Source organism: Heterodontus francisci, chromosome 23 (genome assembly GCF_036365525.1).
Source record: "Heterodontus francisci isolate sHetFra1 chromosome 23, sHetFra1.hap1, whole genome shotgun sequence".
NCBI classification, from domain to species: Eukaryota; Metazoa; Chordata; class Chondrichthyes; order Heterodontiformes; family Heterodontidae; genus Heterodontus; species Heterodontus francisci.
In genome coordinates, this window is record NC_090393.1 from 10,562,666 (window position 1) to 10,578,441 (window position 15,776).

General features: G+C 42.6%; 1 protein-coding gene across 3 annotated transcripts in view; it reads left to right on the plus strand.

Moving 5' to 3' along the window:
* The first annotated feature begins 1,288 nt into the window (after positions 1-1,288).
* The window catches only part of gnb1l (guanine nucleotide binding protein (G protein), beta polypeptide 1-like), a 30,560-nt gene continuing 16,072 nt past the window's right edge, over positions 1,289-15,776 (plus strand). Inside the window, exons 1-3 of one of the 3 annotated variants that reach the window (XM_068054675.1) lie at positions 1,296-1,363; positions 2,748-3,165; positions 6,879-7,011. In XM_068054675.1, the coding sequence (XP_067910776.1) occupies positions 6,896-7,011 (116 nt within the window). In that variant the 5' untranslated portion in view covers positions 1,296-1,363; positions 2,748-3,165; positions 6,879-6,895. Of the gene's footprint in view, positions 1,364-1,491; positions 1,508-2,747; positions 3,166-6,878; positions 7,012-15,776 lie in introns of those variants that run through there. The other 2 variants (XM_068054677.1, XM_068054676.1) reach the window with 2 other exon arrangements.

Genomic DNA, 15,776 nt, shown 5'->3' on the forward strand with positions numbered 1-15,776 from the left:
TTCCTTGGAGCGGAGAAGGCTGAGGGGGGACCTGATTGAGGTATACAAAATTATGAGGGGCATTGATAGGATATTTTCCCATAGCGGGGAGGTCAATAACTAGAGGGCATAGATTTAAGGTAAGGGGCAGGAGGTTTAGAGGGGAGTTGAGGAAGAATTTTTTCACCCAGAGGGTGGTTGGAATCTGGAACACACTGTCTGAAGGGGTGGTACAGGCAGGAACACTTACGACATTCAAGAAGTATTTAGATGAGCACTTGAAACGCCATAACATACAAGGCTGCGGGCCAAGTGTGGGGAAATGGGATTAGTTAGGACTGGTCCTTGATGGTTGGTGCAGGCGTGTTGGGCCAAAGGGCCTGTTTCTGTGCTATAAAACTCTATGACTCTATGCTGCCTGACCTGCTGAGTATTTCACAGCATTTTCTGTTTTTATTTTGTATATTTATTTATAGATTTACAATTTGTGGTGGCTGCTGATCAGATAGAGCGCTCCACTCGAGACATTTTTCTCTACAGACTCCCAAAGTGTGCAACATCGTAAAACACAGATATACACACATTACACATACAGATGTTGACTCCTCCCCACACCCATCAGCAGAGTTAACACACACTTGACTTCTTCAGTGACCGATAGAGACCGCAGGGACAGGAGTGCGTGCTGGATACACACAGATCATAATGTTGTTACTTCATTTACGTTACCTTTGTTTTATGGCTTAGTTTTTATTAGTTGTACTCCTTTAAAAAAAAAGGGAGGCACTTCATGATGACAATGGTGTGATGCAGCATCTCCTTATGATTTTACTAAGAAAACCACACAACGACTCCTGTCATAAAAACAGAAAATGCTGGAAAGACAGCAGCTCTGGCAGCATCTGAGGAGAGAGAAAAACACCTCGGCTTCTCTGTTCAGTTCTGGTCACCAAAAGGCATGAGGACCTTAGGCCCTAGAGGTGATACAGAGAAGAGCCATAGGATTGATTTGAATCACAGGAGAACTCTGTTATGAAAGGTATCAACTGAGAGGAGATGGAAGAGAGATTAGACAAGGTAATAAACAGCATTGGAAAGGTAAATCTGGGACACTATAACAAATTAAATCTGCAGGCAGTTAAACAAGGGAGTTTAGGATCAAACTAGTGAAAAGCAAATTTGCTGCACAAAGGTTGATCAACATGGGGAATGAGTGCTGGTTAAGGTAGTGAATCCTTGGAATAATTTAAGATAGCAGAAAATGATTCACACACGAACACTGACTACATTGCCCAGAGTGCCTAGCAACGGCCGGAAGTTACTGTTTTGCAAGAGATTAATCGGATTTGTGCAGTGTTTACTTGCTTACCTGCTGATTTAACCGGTAATTTCATGCCGCGGTCGTGGTGATTTAGGCAGCAGTCCCGGTGCGGGTCCCGAACAGGTCTGGGTCTAAGTCGAGGTTGCCTTGGCAACGGGCACATTAGGCCGCAGGCTTGAATGGACTGCGGGGCTGGGAGAAGCTCCTGTATGTACGGCAGGCGTTTCTTTGGGAGGGGAGCCCCTCACTGTAAAAGGGGAGGGAAAGAGAAGAGGAGCTCCTCACTGTAAATGGGGGGGGGGACGAGCTCCTCACTAAAGGGGGGGTGGGGAAAAGAGGAGCCCCTCACTGTAAAAGAGGGGGGGGAGAAGAGGAGCCCCTCACTGTAAAGGGGGGGGGGGGGGAAAGAGAAGAGGAGCTCCTCACTGTAAAGGGGAGGGGGGGGGGGGAAGAAGAGCCCCTCACTAAAGGGTGGGGGGAAGAGCACCTCACTATAAATGGGGGGGGGGGGAAGAGGAGCCCCTCACTGTAAAGGGGGGGGGGGGGGAAGAGGAGCCCCTCACTGTAAAGGGGGGGGGGGGGGAAGAGGAGCCCCTCACTGTAAAGGGGGGGGGGGGGAGCGGAGCCCCTCACTGTAAAAGAGGGGGGAGGGAAGAGGAGCTCCTCACTGTAAATGGGGGGGGGGGGGAACGACCTCCTCACTAAAGGGGGGGTGTGGAAAAGAGGAGCCCCTCACTGTAAAAGGGGGGGGGAGAAGAGGAGCCCCTCACTGTAAAGGGGGGGGGGAAAGAGAAGAGGAGCTCCTCACTGTAAAGGGGAGGGGAGGGGAGGGAGGGGGGGGGGGGGAAGAAGAAGAGCCCCTCACTAAAGGGGGGGGGGGAAGAGCACCTCACTGTAAACAGGGGGGGGGGTGGGGAAGAGGAGCCCCTCACTGTAATGGTGGGGGGGGGGCGGTGAAGAGGAGCCCCTCACTGTAAAGGGGGGGAGAGGAGCCCCTGAATGTAAAGGGTGTGGGGGAGAAGAGGGGAGCCCCTCAATGTAAAGGGTGGGGGGAAGAGGGGAGTCCCTCACTGTAAAGGAGAGGGGGCAAAGAGGAAGCCCCTCATTGTCGGAGAGCGGGGGGGGGGTGAAAAAATCGATATAGATTTTAAATAGCTGAGGCCCCATCACTGATCGCTGTATTGCTCCACTAGTTACAGTTTCCCAACCCACAAATGGCATTTATTCATACTCTCTGCTAATCAATCCTCACTTCATGTTAATATGTTACCCCCTACTTGCTTTGCATATGAGGTATTTCCCAGTTGTAAAAAACGCCTGTAGATGCTTCACAGTGTAAAATATGAATGCTGCTGCAATTTGCAATATGCCTTTGTGAGACATCTGAGAGTTTTTTAAGGAATAATTTTTTTCCCATTTAGAGAGAAAGTCCTTTTTTTCTCCCCAGGTGCCACCAGGCCATGATTCAGCTAGTACCATGTGGACTACCTGATGCAAGATCTGTGACAGTACCAGTCAAACAGCAGACAGGAGGCATACAAAAGCAGCTTAAAGAATTCCTCTGCTACTGACTTCCCCTCCCAGTCAGTGGGGCACGGGAAAATCATTCCTCCTCCATTACATCAGAACCTACATGGCTTTTGTTTTTTGTTTTGTATGCATGAATGATGGTTGAATGAGTATATTTTCAAGGAATATATGGTGTGAATTTTCTTTCCTTGGGCCCTGATTGTTTATGCTGATTTGCATCATTTTATTATCATTTTTAAGTGCGGGCGTATTCTATAAGATTGGCAGGAAGTTTGAGCGTAACTTGACATTGGCGGAATGGACGTGTTTTTAGGTCTACCTTCCAGGTTGCGTCCGTAAGTCAAATTCCAGAGCTTTATTTATAACGGAATGGTGTTTTCGTTTTGGGTCAGTTTTTACTGACAGTTCAATGCTAGTACTGGTTTATGGCTTGTTGTCTAAGGGTATGTGGTGAAGGATTAATGATTGTGACCTATTCGCTGTAAGTTTTATCTGGTGATGATAAATAATTGATTACGGGGAAATAATCCAGTCTGAAGTTAGTAATTTTCAAGTCCCAAGTGTTTTAGTTACTTTATATGGTTTTTGGAACTTTTCATGTCCTGTTGTCTCGTTCATTGCTGTTGGTCAAAGTCTGTAGACTAGAAACAGTCAACGTAGCTTTTTCTGAATCAGCCATAAACATTCTGTAAACAAAATAAAGGTGACATTGATCAGTGTTTGAGGATAACATAATTTCTTGTCAAAAATTTTACAAACTGGAAGTAGAATTGGCAAGATTTTTATGTGTTGATTTTGAAAACTTCCTCAAATTTCACCAGAATCCCTGTTTTCAAACTTTATCTAAATCCCCGGCTTACAGATTCTTCTATAAATGCTCATGTGTAACACAATCGTGGCTATTTGATTCTAATCAATCTGTCCTGCCTTTGTCAAAATGTGGGACTTGTACAGAGTCCATTCTGTTGACAGTGATCATTTTTCTTTTACTCTGTCCTCGCGCCGTGTTTTGTTATGAATGCATTTTAAAAGTTTGGTGTGCCATTTACCCAATATTAACGCACAATAGCTAATCATTATCTTTCTGGAGCAGTAATTTGTGAAATAATGCAGGGGTCAAGGGTGTCACTGTCAGTCATATGGTCACATCCACTCCCGAGAATGCATCGCTGGCATGCGGCTGTGGGACCTGGATCTTTGAAGCCAGGAGAAATTGCCAAGCTAGCTCTTCCAAAGGACGGGCTTGATAGTGGTTTCAATTGAATTAGGGTCTCCGGTCTCTCAGGTGCTGATAGAAGCCTGGGCATGTGATTATTTCTGATTTAATAACATGAAGGGGAAGCGAGCTTTGGCTGATAATTAGGCCTAATTAGTGAGAATGTGTTGATGGACAAGCCATCATATGGTCACAAGGAAACAAACTTTCTTTATCCAAGGCTTAGAGTCAGATTACAGTTCCTGTGTTATCTGCTTCTGCTGACTACAAGGCTGACTCTTGGTTACTTCTTCAAAGAGGAATGGGATCCCACAATATATGGGATTGGGATGAGAATATTGAAAAAGAAAATCACTTTGATTCATTCCAACTAAATTAATTTCTCCCTTTCCCCACCTTAAATTATCGCTGTCTTAAAAGTTTAAATTACTGAAGTGATCCAATTTCAGCTTTGGAAGTGCAATGAATAAGAATCTGTGCTCAATTTATTACTGTTAGTTCAAAGCTGCTTATTGCCTTATGCTAATGTAGTTTAACTCGTATTTGTTGGGTTTCATTAATGTGCTTTCCTTGCATTTTTGTAATCTGCAAGTCCTTAGTTTAAATTGATAAAAAGTGGAACTGGTGCTGTGTTCTGCATACCTTTAGCAGTTTTCACCACATAGTAAACCTACAGCTACAAAGTGAATATAATTTGTTTTTATTTTCAAGTTAAGACTGACTAATAAGACTTACTGACTAATTTCTGTAAGTGTTCTTGTTCTGTACTTGCACAATAGACAAAGTTAAAACATTTGAACAATGTGATAAGTTTTTGATATTTTGTGTTTTTAAATTTAGGTTCTATGCCCAAGGTTTTGTATTATATATAAATATTAAAAGCACCTGACTGCTATTAGTGTAGCATGAATCATGAATTTTTATGTCAATAGATCTCTTGTCATTTCAACCATGTGAAATTAATTGCTTGTTTTAAAATAGCATTTCTTGTGTTTGGTCAAATATTGATAAGTGAAAGCTTTTTAACAAACTTTTCCTCAAAGGAGAAATGAGCTAGCACAAAACATACTTCCTAACTGTTTAGAGTACATGGCTGTGAGAACAGCTATCTTAATCGCTCAGCATTTACTTAGGAAGCATTCCCGGGCACTGGCCTTAATTAGGGAGGCTGGGCTGACAAATCTGTGTGGCTGACAGATTAGCAATGCACAATTAAGCGAGGGCTCCTTAACCAAGTGGTTTTCTAATCAAGACAGGATATCCAGTTCTTTTAGATGTTGCTGACATTACCCACAGAAATAAACTCACATGAAGCATTGAAAAATATCATGAGACTTATTATTTGGAGGAAAACAAACTTTTATAGCAGTTCTTGTACCCTGGGCCTGAAGAGCTAAATTAAATCATCCAGAAGGGGGAAGAAAAAATATAGTCTTGTGTGTGGCATGCATCTATATCCATTATACTTCATGTGTGAAGTATGTGTCACACTCGCACTTGATTGGCTGAAATGTCATTCATTAAAAACAGGAAGAAATCACAATTGAATAGGTATGGAACATACCAGTGAGCAGGTAGCAAAAGGAGATAGAAACTACCAGTTGACAGCAAACCGTGCAGGAGGTGAGATCAGGACAGGGACTAAGGAGGCCAAATATTTGCTCAACATTTGGGGGGGAGGCAGTGAGTGTAGTTGGTGGGGTGGGGGTGCTGCAGGGGTAGAGATAAGGAAGCTCCACTGTCCTGAGAGAGTGTCCTCCTGGAATTGTACATCATCAGAGACCTTTTGAGGTGGCTCTGTTGTTATTGGGCCAATAATATCCTGCAATTTTCAATTGAAGTTGTTCATTCTTCCCCTCCTGAGATTTTTCTTCATGGCTCCGTTTTGCATTATTGGCCCTGTCTGCAGCCGTCCATACTGGATTTGGTCACTTATTTTTCTGGTAAATACGGCTTCTGTCCTTCCATGTTCCCAGCTTGGTTAGTTCGGGCTATTGTGTAATGTTCAGGTTCGCATTGCATTCCAGTTTGTCACATAACATTGCGTTAATACCACGAACTGCAGGTCTGGTCTTTGGAATTCTGAGATAGTGCACCATTTCAATTTTTATATATATAACTGACTTTGGGTATAATGGGGGGTAATATCAAATTTGCAGATGATCCAAAAGTCAGGAGCATGGTTAACTGTGAAACATGACTGCAAGTGACTTCAGGAGGACGTTTGCAGTTAAAATGGGTAGATGGATATTAGATGAAATTAATATGGAGAAATATGAGGTGCAGCTTTTGATGGGTAGGAAGTGACCTGCTCTGTGTATGCTGACCTTGAACAAATATGGGAATGCATTCCTCCTCCATTACATCCATATAAGGGAAATGTCTTGCCTTTATTTGGCACTTCCCCTTAATTACATGGTTAGAATTAGAAATTCACCAAATGATAAAGTATGAATGTAAAACTGTATCTAACCATGCTATTGCACAGGGCTACCCAGAGATATTAATGATTTTTTCAACAATAAATATTATCCCAATAGTACCTGTATTGTGCTGTAAGTCTTTGTGAATATCCATTTGTGGTTTTCTAAATCCACACTTTGTTTCAAATATTTATCTATTTAGTGCTGTTGATTTGCTGTAGAATGTATTTCTGCTGTTCTCATATGACCCATAGTGGAGCATGTGGTGTGTGCTATTTTGTTAAATGCACAAAAAAGTCTAGAATATGCACTTGTGTAGCAACAGACATGGCTAATGCATTTGAATTAAGGAATATTAAATCAATTTTTAAACCCTTGCTGTGTTACTCATTGAATGTCCTCTCCACAGATTTCCGTGGTGACCCTATGGCCCTGCAACCCCCTGATCCAAAGTTTGTGCTTCGAGGGACTGGAGCGTCAGTGAACACTCTGCATTTCTGCTGCAGAGATCAGGAGGGCTGCGATCCTATACTCTTCTCCGGGTGAGAAATGTTATCTGCGTCTCCTGTGGTGCACTGAGTAGTCTGCTGAAACTTAATACAAAAGTAGCACATGTATGTGTAACTAATAAAATGGATGATTTTCCATTGTGTTAACGTGAAAGGATTCTGCTACCAGTGCTGGCACCCTGTGGTGTGCTGCTATATGCAGGAGGATTCTTGAGCAAACTTAATGCAAACTGTTTACTGTGACATTTCCAGCATGTTTTTTGAGACAACCTTGACCATTTCAAAATCTGCAATTCCCATGAAACATGTATAGTAAGAAACCGATTTTGGGTGTGTCAAGTGTAAATGTTTTCCTAATGTTTTTTTGAGCAGAGAGAAGGTATTATTTTTAAGTTCAACATCAATTCAATAGGAAACCGCAATAGAGAAAAAAAACATGGTGCAGGGTTTTTGGATTATTGGACAGCAATGTTCACATCATGTGTGGCTATTCCGGCTTATCCCTACAAACTCTTTGAAATGTGGTGAAAAGCCTGGTTAGGTCTTCACGCTGTTTTGCCTCTAAGTGCAAAAGCATGTTGTGTAATTTTCCTAGCCATTCCGTATCTGCTAATCTGATAGTCGGAGGTTCAATCTGAGAATTTCCTCGGCCTGCTTCTGCCTCATCCTCACTATCCTTTTCCTTCTCAACAGTCCTGATTACCTGACATACGTATGCTGACTTATCCTTCCCCCTGCGATAATATTGCTTTAGCATATTGATGTGACACAATTGGTTGTTCTTCTGGCGACCAATCAAGTAATCTACCTTACCCAATTTTTGATCGCTCTATATGGGCCACTGAACCATGCTTTTAATGGTTCTCCCTGTAATGGAAACAACACTAATACTTCACCCCTGGTTGAAAATCATGGGCTTTTGCATTTTTGTCTGCCCATTTTCTCATATTGGCTAGGGATGCTTTAAGCTGTTCCTGAGCTACACCGCAAGCTTTCGTGAGCGTTTCCCGGAACACAGATACATAGTCTAGTATCGAAGATTCATTCTTTTGTTCCAAGAATCTGTGGACTCAATCATAGAGTCATAGAGTCGTACAGCATAGAAACAGGCCCTTCGGCCACTGCGTCTATGCCGACTATAATGCCTATCTATATTAATCCCACCTGCCTGCATTAATTCCATATCTCTCTATGCCTTGCTCATTCAAGTACCTGTCCATATGCCTCTTAAATGTTGCTACTGTTCCTGCCTCCACCACCTCCTCTGGCAGCTCATTCCAGATGCCCACAATGCTTTGTGTGAAAAATTTACCCCTTTGATCCCCTTCAAACCACCTCCCTCTCACCTTAAATCTATGCCCTCTAGTTTTAGTCACCCCTGCCATGGGAAACAGACTCTGGCTATCTACCCCATCTATGCCTCTCATAATTTTATATACTTCTATCATGTCCCCTCTCAGCCTCCTTCGCTCCAGGGAAAACAGACCCAGCCTATCCAATCTCTCTTTATAACTCAAGCCCTCCAAACCAGGCAACATCCTTGTGAATCTTTTCTGCACCCTCTCTAGCTTAATCACATCTTTCCTGTAGTGCGGCGACCAGAACTGCACACAGTACTCCAAATGCGGCCTAACCAACATTATGTACAACTGTAACATGACATCCCAACTCTTGTACTCAATGCCTCGGCTGATGAAGGCAAGCATGCCATCTTCACCACCCTGTCTATCTGTGTTGCCACTTTCAGGGAACTATGTACTTGCACCCCAAGGTCTATCTGCTCAAGAACACTCCCCAGGGTCCTGCCATTCATTGTATATGTCCTGCCCTGGCTTAACTTCCCAAAATGCATCACTTCGCACTTGTCTGTGTTAAATTCCATTTGCCAATCCTTTGCCCACTTTCCCAGTTTATCTATATCCTGTTGTAACCTTAGACAGCCTTCACTGTCCACTATATCACCAATTTTGGTGTCATCTGCAAACTTACAAATCATGCCCCCTACATTCACATCCAAGTCATTAATATATATGACAAACAACAGAGGGCCCAGCACCGATCCCTGCGGCACACCACTGGTCACCGGCCTCCAATCTGAAAAACAACCCTCCACTACCACCCTCTGCCTCCTGTCACCAAGCCAATTTTGTATCCTATTGGCTAGCTCACCCTGAATCTCATGTGTTCGAACCTTCTGGACCAGCCTACCATGCGGGACTTTGTCAAAGGCCTTGCTAAAGTCCATGTAGACAACGTCCATCGCCCTGCCCTTGTCAATCCTCTTGGTCACCTCCTCAAAAAACTCAATCAAATTCGTGAGACATGATTTCCCACGCACAAAGCCATGCTGACTATCCCTAATTAGACCTTGCCTTTCCAAATGCATATAAATCCTATCTCTCAGAATCCCTTCCAATAACTTTCCCACCACTGATGTAAGGCTCACCGGCCTGTAGTTCCCTGGCTTATCCCTGCTGCCCTTCTTAAATAAAGGCACAACATTAGCTATCCTCCAGTCTTCTGGTACCTCACCCGTGGCTAACAATGATACAAAAATCTCTGCCAGGGCCCCAGCAATCTCCTCCCTTGCTTCCCATAGCATCCTACAGTGGCGCAGTGGTTAGCACTGCAGCCTCACAGCTCCAGGGACCCGGGTTCGATTCCGGGTACTGCCTGTGGGGAGTTTGCAAGTTCTCCCTGTGTCTGCGTGGGTTTTCTCCGGGTGCTCCGGTTTCCTCCCACAAGCCAAAAGACTTGCAGGTTGATAGGTAAATTGGCCATTATAAATTGTCACTAGTATAGGTAGGTGGTAGGGAAATATAGGGACAGGTGGGGATGTTTGGTAGGAATAGGGGATTAGTGTAGGATTAGTATAAATGGGTGGTTGATGTTCGGCACAGACTCGGTGGGCCGAAGGGCCTGTTTCAGTGCTGTATCTCTAATCTAATCTAATCTAATCTAATCACACCTGGTCATTCCCTGGGAATTTATCCACCTCAATGCGCTTCAAAACCTCCAACACCACCTCCTTTGTAATATTGTTATACTCCAGGATATCGCTGTTCCCTCCCTTGAACTCACTAGCTTCCATGACCTTATCCATGGTAAATACAGACGAGAAGTATTCATTTAAGACCTCGCCCATTTCCCGTGGCTCCACACATAGATTACCACACTGATCCTTAAGGGGACCTACTCTGTCCCTAGCTACCCTTTTACTCTTAATATACTTATAGAATCTTTTAGGATTCTCCTTTATCTTATCTGCCAGGGAAATCTCATGGCCCCTTTTCGCCCTCCTAATTTCTTTCTTAAGTGTACGCCTACATCCCCTATACTCCTCGAGGGATTCGCTTGATCCCAGCTGCCCATACCTGGCGTATGCCTCCTTCTTTGTCCTGACCAGACCCTCAATATCCCTCGTCAACCAAGGTTCCCTAAACTTGCCAGCCTTGCCCTTCCATCTAACAGAAACATGCCGGCCCTGAACTCTTCCTATCTCACTTTTAAAAGCCTCCCACTTGCCAGACGTCCCTTTACCTGTAAACAGCCTCTCCTTTGTAAATAGAGACAGTGAGTCTCTGGTGGCAAATAAAAGAAAGTCTCGTCCTTTATCCCTGTCATGTGGATACTTGTGACAGTATGTTCTAATCATCGTTTTGAGAGTTTGGTGAAATCTCTCTAAAGCTCCCTGTGACTGTGGGTCATAAGGGCGGCACAGTGGCGCAGTGGTTAGCACCGCAGCCTCACAGCTCCAGTGACCCAGGTTCGATTCTAGGTACTGCCTGTGCGGAGATTGCAAGTTCTCCCTGTGACCGCGTGGGTTTTCGCCGGGTGCTCCGGTTTCCTCCCACAGCCAAAGACTTGCAGGTTGATAGGTAGATTGCCCCTAGTATAGGTAGGTGGTAGGGGAATTGAGGAAAGGTGGGGATGTGGTAGGAATATGAGATTAATGTCGGATTAGTATAAATGGGTGGTTGATGGTCGGCACAGACCCTGTTTCAGTGCTGTATCTCTAAATAAATAATAAATAAATATGTTGAAGATTTCAATTGTCTAATCCCCAATTTGCCCACGACTTCTTGAAATATCCTAGACATGAAATTAGAACCTTGATCTGATTGAACTTCAAGTGGCAACCCATATCTCGTAAAGAATTGAGTTAACTTTTCTATTACTACTCTAGCGGTAATTGTCCTCAAAGGAATGGCCTGTGGAAATCAAAGAGCCATATCCATGGTAGTAAGTATGTATTGATGCCCTGCTTTTTTTTTGGCAAGGGTCCTACACCATCCACTAATACCCTGCTAAATGGTTCCTCAATCACTTGCATGGGAACTGGTGGTGCAGGTTTTATGGTAGGTTGTGCTTTTCCCGCCATTTGACAGGTATGGCATGTCCTACAAAATTGTTTCTCATCCTTTGTAAGACCTGGCCAGTAATAATGTCGGCTTATGCGTGATTTGGTCTTCCGAATTCCCCTATGTCCTGCAAAAGGAATGTCGTGTGCTAACCTTAATAATTCTTGGCAATATTTAGGTGGTACCACTATCTGTTCCACAACTGTCCAGTCTTCCTCGGCAGGTCTATGAGGCGGTCTCCATTTCCTGCTCAAAACCCCGTTTGTCATATAATAGCCTTCTGGAACTCCTTTCGCCTCAGCTTCTGGCAGAGCCGTCTGTGCCATTCAGATTATCTCTGGATCAGCTTGCTGTGCTGCAATGATAGATGATCTGTTAAACGTCTCATTTGGATTATATAAATCTCCAGATAAGGTTTCAGATACTTGGCTATTCTTTGTGCCCCTTGTACCTTCGATAATGGATCCTGTTCAACCATTGCTCGGGTGACTATACGTGCAGGAAATATTCCCGGAACTTGTTCCTGTAATTGCTCCGTTTCCTTAATTTCACTTGGTTCCTCTGTAATTATAGGAGAAACTGATGTTTTTGATCCAGCCAATCATTTCCTAGGAGTAGATCAATTCCCTTTACTGGCAAACTGTGGACAACTCCTACAGTTACTATCCCAGATATTAAGTCACTCTCTGGATGTACTTTATACAAAGGTACGGGTATAATACTCCCCACCGATTCCATTAACTAAAACTTTAGCATTCAAGGTGCTGTCTGGTGGAAACCTTATATCTTTCCCCAGAAAGAGTGTTTGGGTTGCGCCTGTATCGCTGAGTATAATAGGTTTTCCTGCCTCACTTACAGGATATGGAGTTACTTTCCCCTTTGACAAAAAATCATTATAACTCTCAGGTATTTTATTCTTAAACTCTACACTCCTTTTTGTTTTAGTATCTGGTTTCACAGCTGTCGTTAATGCTATAGCCTGGTCTGCTATACTCTCAGTCAGAGTCTTTATCCTCCGCACTTGCTTTGCGTACCCCAACATGTCCTATGGGTTTACCTCGCAATTTCCAGCACTCTGAACGAAGATGACCTGTTTTGTAGCAATGATAACATTTTGGCTTGCGGACTTCACTTCTACCCTCAGTACCTTCCTTTCTGACCTGAGGAGGTGATCCTGGGGCATTCCCAGCTGTTCCTCCTTGTCCCCGGCTACTTGCCTTCCTTTCACTCTTCCACTTTCTATCCTTCTCGGGTTTATAGGAGTGACGGACAAATGAGGTTGGCTTATTCACAAGCTCAAAATCATCAGCAATTTCCGCTGCTTGCCTAGCTTTCAAAACTTTCAGGTTATCTATACGAGTTCTCACTACTGAAGGAATGGAGTTTTTAAACTCTTCTAAGAGAATCAATTCTCAAAGGTTCTCGTATGTGGTTTCTATCTTTAATGCCTGTATCCAACAGTCAAAAGTAATTTGCTTCACCCTCTCAAATTCTACATATGTCTGCCCAGCCAATCTCCATAGGTTCCAAATCTTCTGATGATCAGCTTCAGGGACTAACTCATATGCAGCGAGAATAGCCTTTTTTGCCATTTTATAATCTGCAGAAGCCTCTTCAGGAAGCATGGCATAATCTTCACGAACTCTGCCTACCAATCTGCTTTGCATAAGCAGTGTCCAATTTTCTTTCAGCCATTTCATCTGTTTGGCTATTTTTTCAAATGATATGAAAAATGCCTGTCCCTTTCCTCAAACTTAGGAAGAGCTTGAGTAACTTTAAACAGCTTTTTGCTGGGTCCTGAGCTGAATTCAGATTCTTCCTGACCCGAATTTACCCTGGATTTAAGACTACTCCTTTGTCTCAGTTCCATCTCTTTTAGCCTAAATTCCCTCTCTCCTCTTTCACTTTCTCTCCAAAGTGCTGTCTCTTTCTCCCTTTCTTCTTTTTCCAATTCAAGTTTTCTTATTGCTATTGCTTTTTCATTTTCCCTTTCCTCTTTTTCCAATTCAAGTTTTTTTTTCATTTCTAACTGAATCCTAGCCAATTCTACTGCATCACTCTAACTTATGACCTTCTTGGCTCACATCTTTTCCTTCTAATTCCAGATGTTGGGCTATTATCTCAATTGTTTTTGCTTTTATGGCACTTAATTTCAATTTTAACCCCAATTTTGCTGCCAGTTCTTTTAATTTATTCTTAGTTAAAGTTATCAAGTCAGTCAGGGAAACATTCTGCTTTCCCAAAAACTCTGCTGCAATTGCTAATGCCATTACTATGGTATAGACTGTGCCTTATTATACAAGAGACCTGGTTCCTTTTATTTCTTCGTAATTGGCTTTAGATTTAGATCCCAACAATCGAGTTGCCAATTGATATGATCCCAGACACGAGACCAATTAATATGATGCCAGGCGCAAGACCCCAATTTAAATATGTTATCCCAGAGACGAGTAATTAATATTCCAAATGCGAGCCCTTCAATTACTCTGATTCTGATCCCAGACACGAGCTACCTAACTAAAATATGATTCAATTGTGAACGAGCCCCCAATTAACATGTTATGGTATGATGCTCCAAAGACCGCATCGTACATATCTTTAAGCTTTCCAAATCAAAGAAAGTAGCAGCCGGATTGAAATAATCTAGTAACCCCTGAATGAGGCGAACCAAACCAGGTATCTTTAGATATCAACAAATTAACTGTATATTTAAAAAAACTAAAAATCTTAAACACTAAGATAAACCAATATCTAAAGACCTTATAATTTATTTAAGGAATCTAACTCCCACGTTCACATACATATACCCAAACTAATGGTAGTTTGGTGTTTAATTAGCTGCCCGAAAAAATAGAAATAACTATAAAGTCTTTGAAGGTTTACGTTCCTGATGAAGTGGAATCTTCAATGTAGAAGCAGTCCAAGGTTGCTTGAAATCTTCGCTGTTGTCTGATGGGAAAAAAAACAAGTTCTTCAATGAAAGACAAAAACTAAGGCATACCATATTACAAAGGCCAGTGGCAGGCTGGAAGATTGGCAAACTTTTAAAAATCAACAAAGGGTTGCTTAAAAAAAATAATAAAAAGAGCAAAGGTAAATTATGAAAGAAAACTAGAGCAAAATATAAAAACGGATAGCAAAAGCTTCTATAAGTATATAAAACGGAAGAGAGTAGCTAAAGTGAATGTTGGTCCTTTGGAGAATGAGACTGGGGAGTTAATAGAGGGGAACGCAGAAATGGCGGAGATACTAAATCAGTATTTTGCCTCAGTTTTCACGGTGGAGGACACTAGTACCATCCCAATAGTAACAGGTAATGCAGAGGTTATAGAAAGGGAGGAACTTCGAACAATCATTATCACTAGGGAAAAAGTACTGAGCAAACTATTGGGATTGAAGGCAGACAAGACCCCAGGGCCTGATGGCCTACATCCTAAGGTCTTAAAGGAAGTGGCAGCGGAGATAGTGGATCCATTGGTTATAATATTCCTAAATTCCCTGGATGCGGGAAAGGTTCCCAGTGGATTGGAAAAAAGCTAATATAATGCCCTTATTCAAAAAGGAAGGGAGGCAGAAAGTAGGAAACTATAGACCAGTTAGTTTAACATCTGTTGTTGGGAAATTGTTAGAATCCATTATTAAGGAAGTAATAACAGGACATTTAGAAAGTCCAAACGCAATCCATCAGAGTCAGCATGGTTTTATGAAGTGTAAATCATGTTTGACGAATTTGCTAGAGTTCTTCGAATTTGTAACAAGCAAAGGGGATCCTGTAGATGTAGTATATCCGGACTTCCAGAAGGCATTTGATAAGGTGCCACACAAAAGGTTAATACACAAGGTAAGATCACATGGGGTTAGGGGCAATTTATTAGCTTGGATAGAGGATTGGCTAACCAACAGAAAACAGACAGTTGGGATAAATGGGTCTTTTTCTGGTTGGCAAGATGTAACTAGTGGGGTGCCATAGGGTTCGGTCCTATATTAATGACTTGGATGCAGGGATAGCAGATACTATAGCCAAATTTGCAGATAACACTAAAATAGGTGGGACAGTAAGTTGCAATAAAGAAATAAGAAATTTACAAATGGATATGGATAGGTTAGGTGAATGGGCCAAAATTTGGCAGATGGAGTTTAACGTGGATAAGTATGAGGTTATCCATTTTGGTCGGAAGAATAGAAAGGCAAATTATTATCTAAATGGAGAGAAACTTCAGAGTGCTTCGGTGCAGAGTGATCTGGGTTTCCTCGTGCATGAATCGCTGAAGACTAGTATGCAAGTATAGCAGGTATTAAGGAAGGCAAATGGAATTTGGGCATTTATTGCTAAAGGAATAGAGTATAAAAGTAGGGAAGTGTTGTTGCAACTGTACAAAACATTAGTGAGACCGCATCTGGAGTATTGCGTACAGTTTTGGTACCCTTACTTGAGGA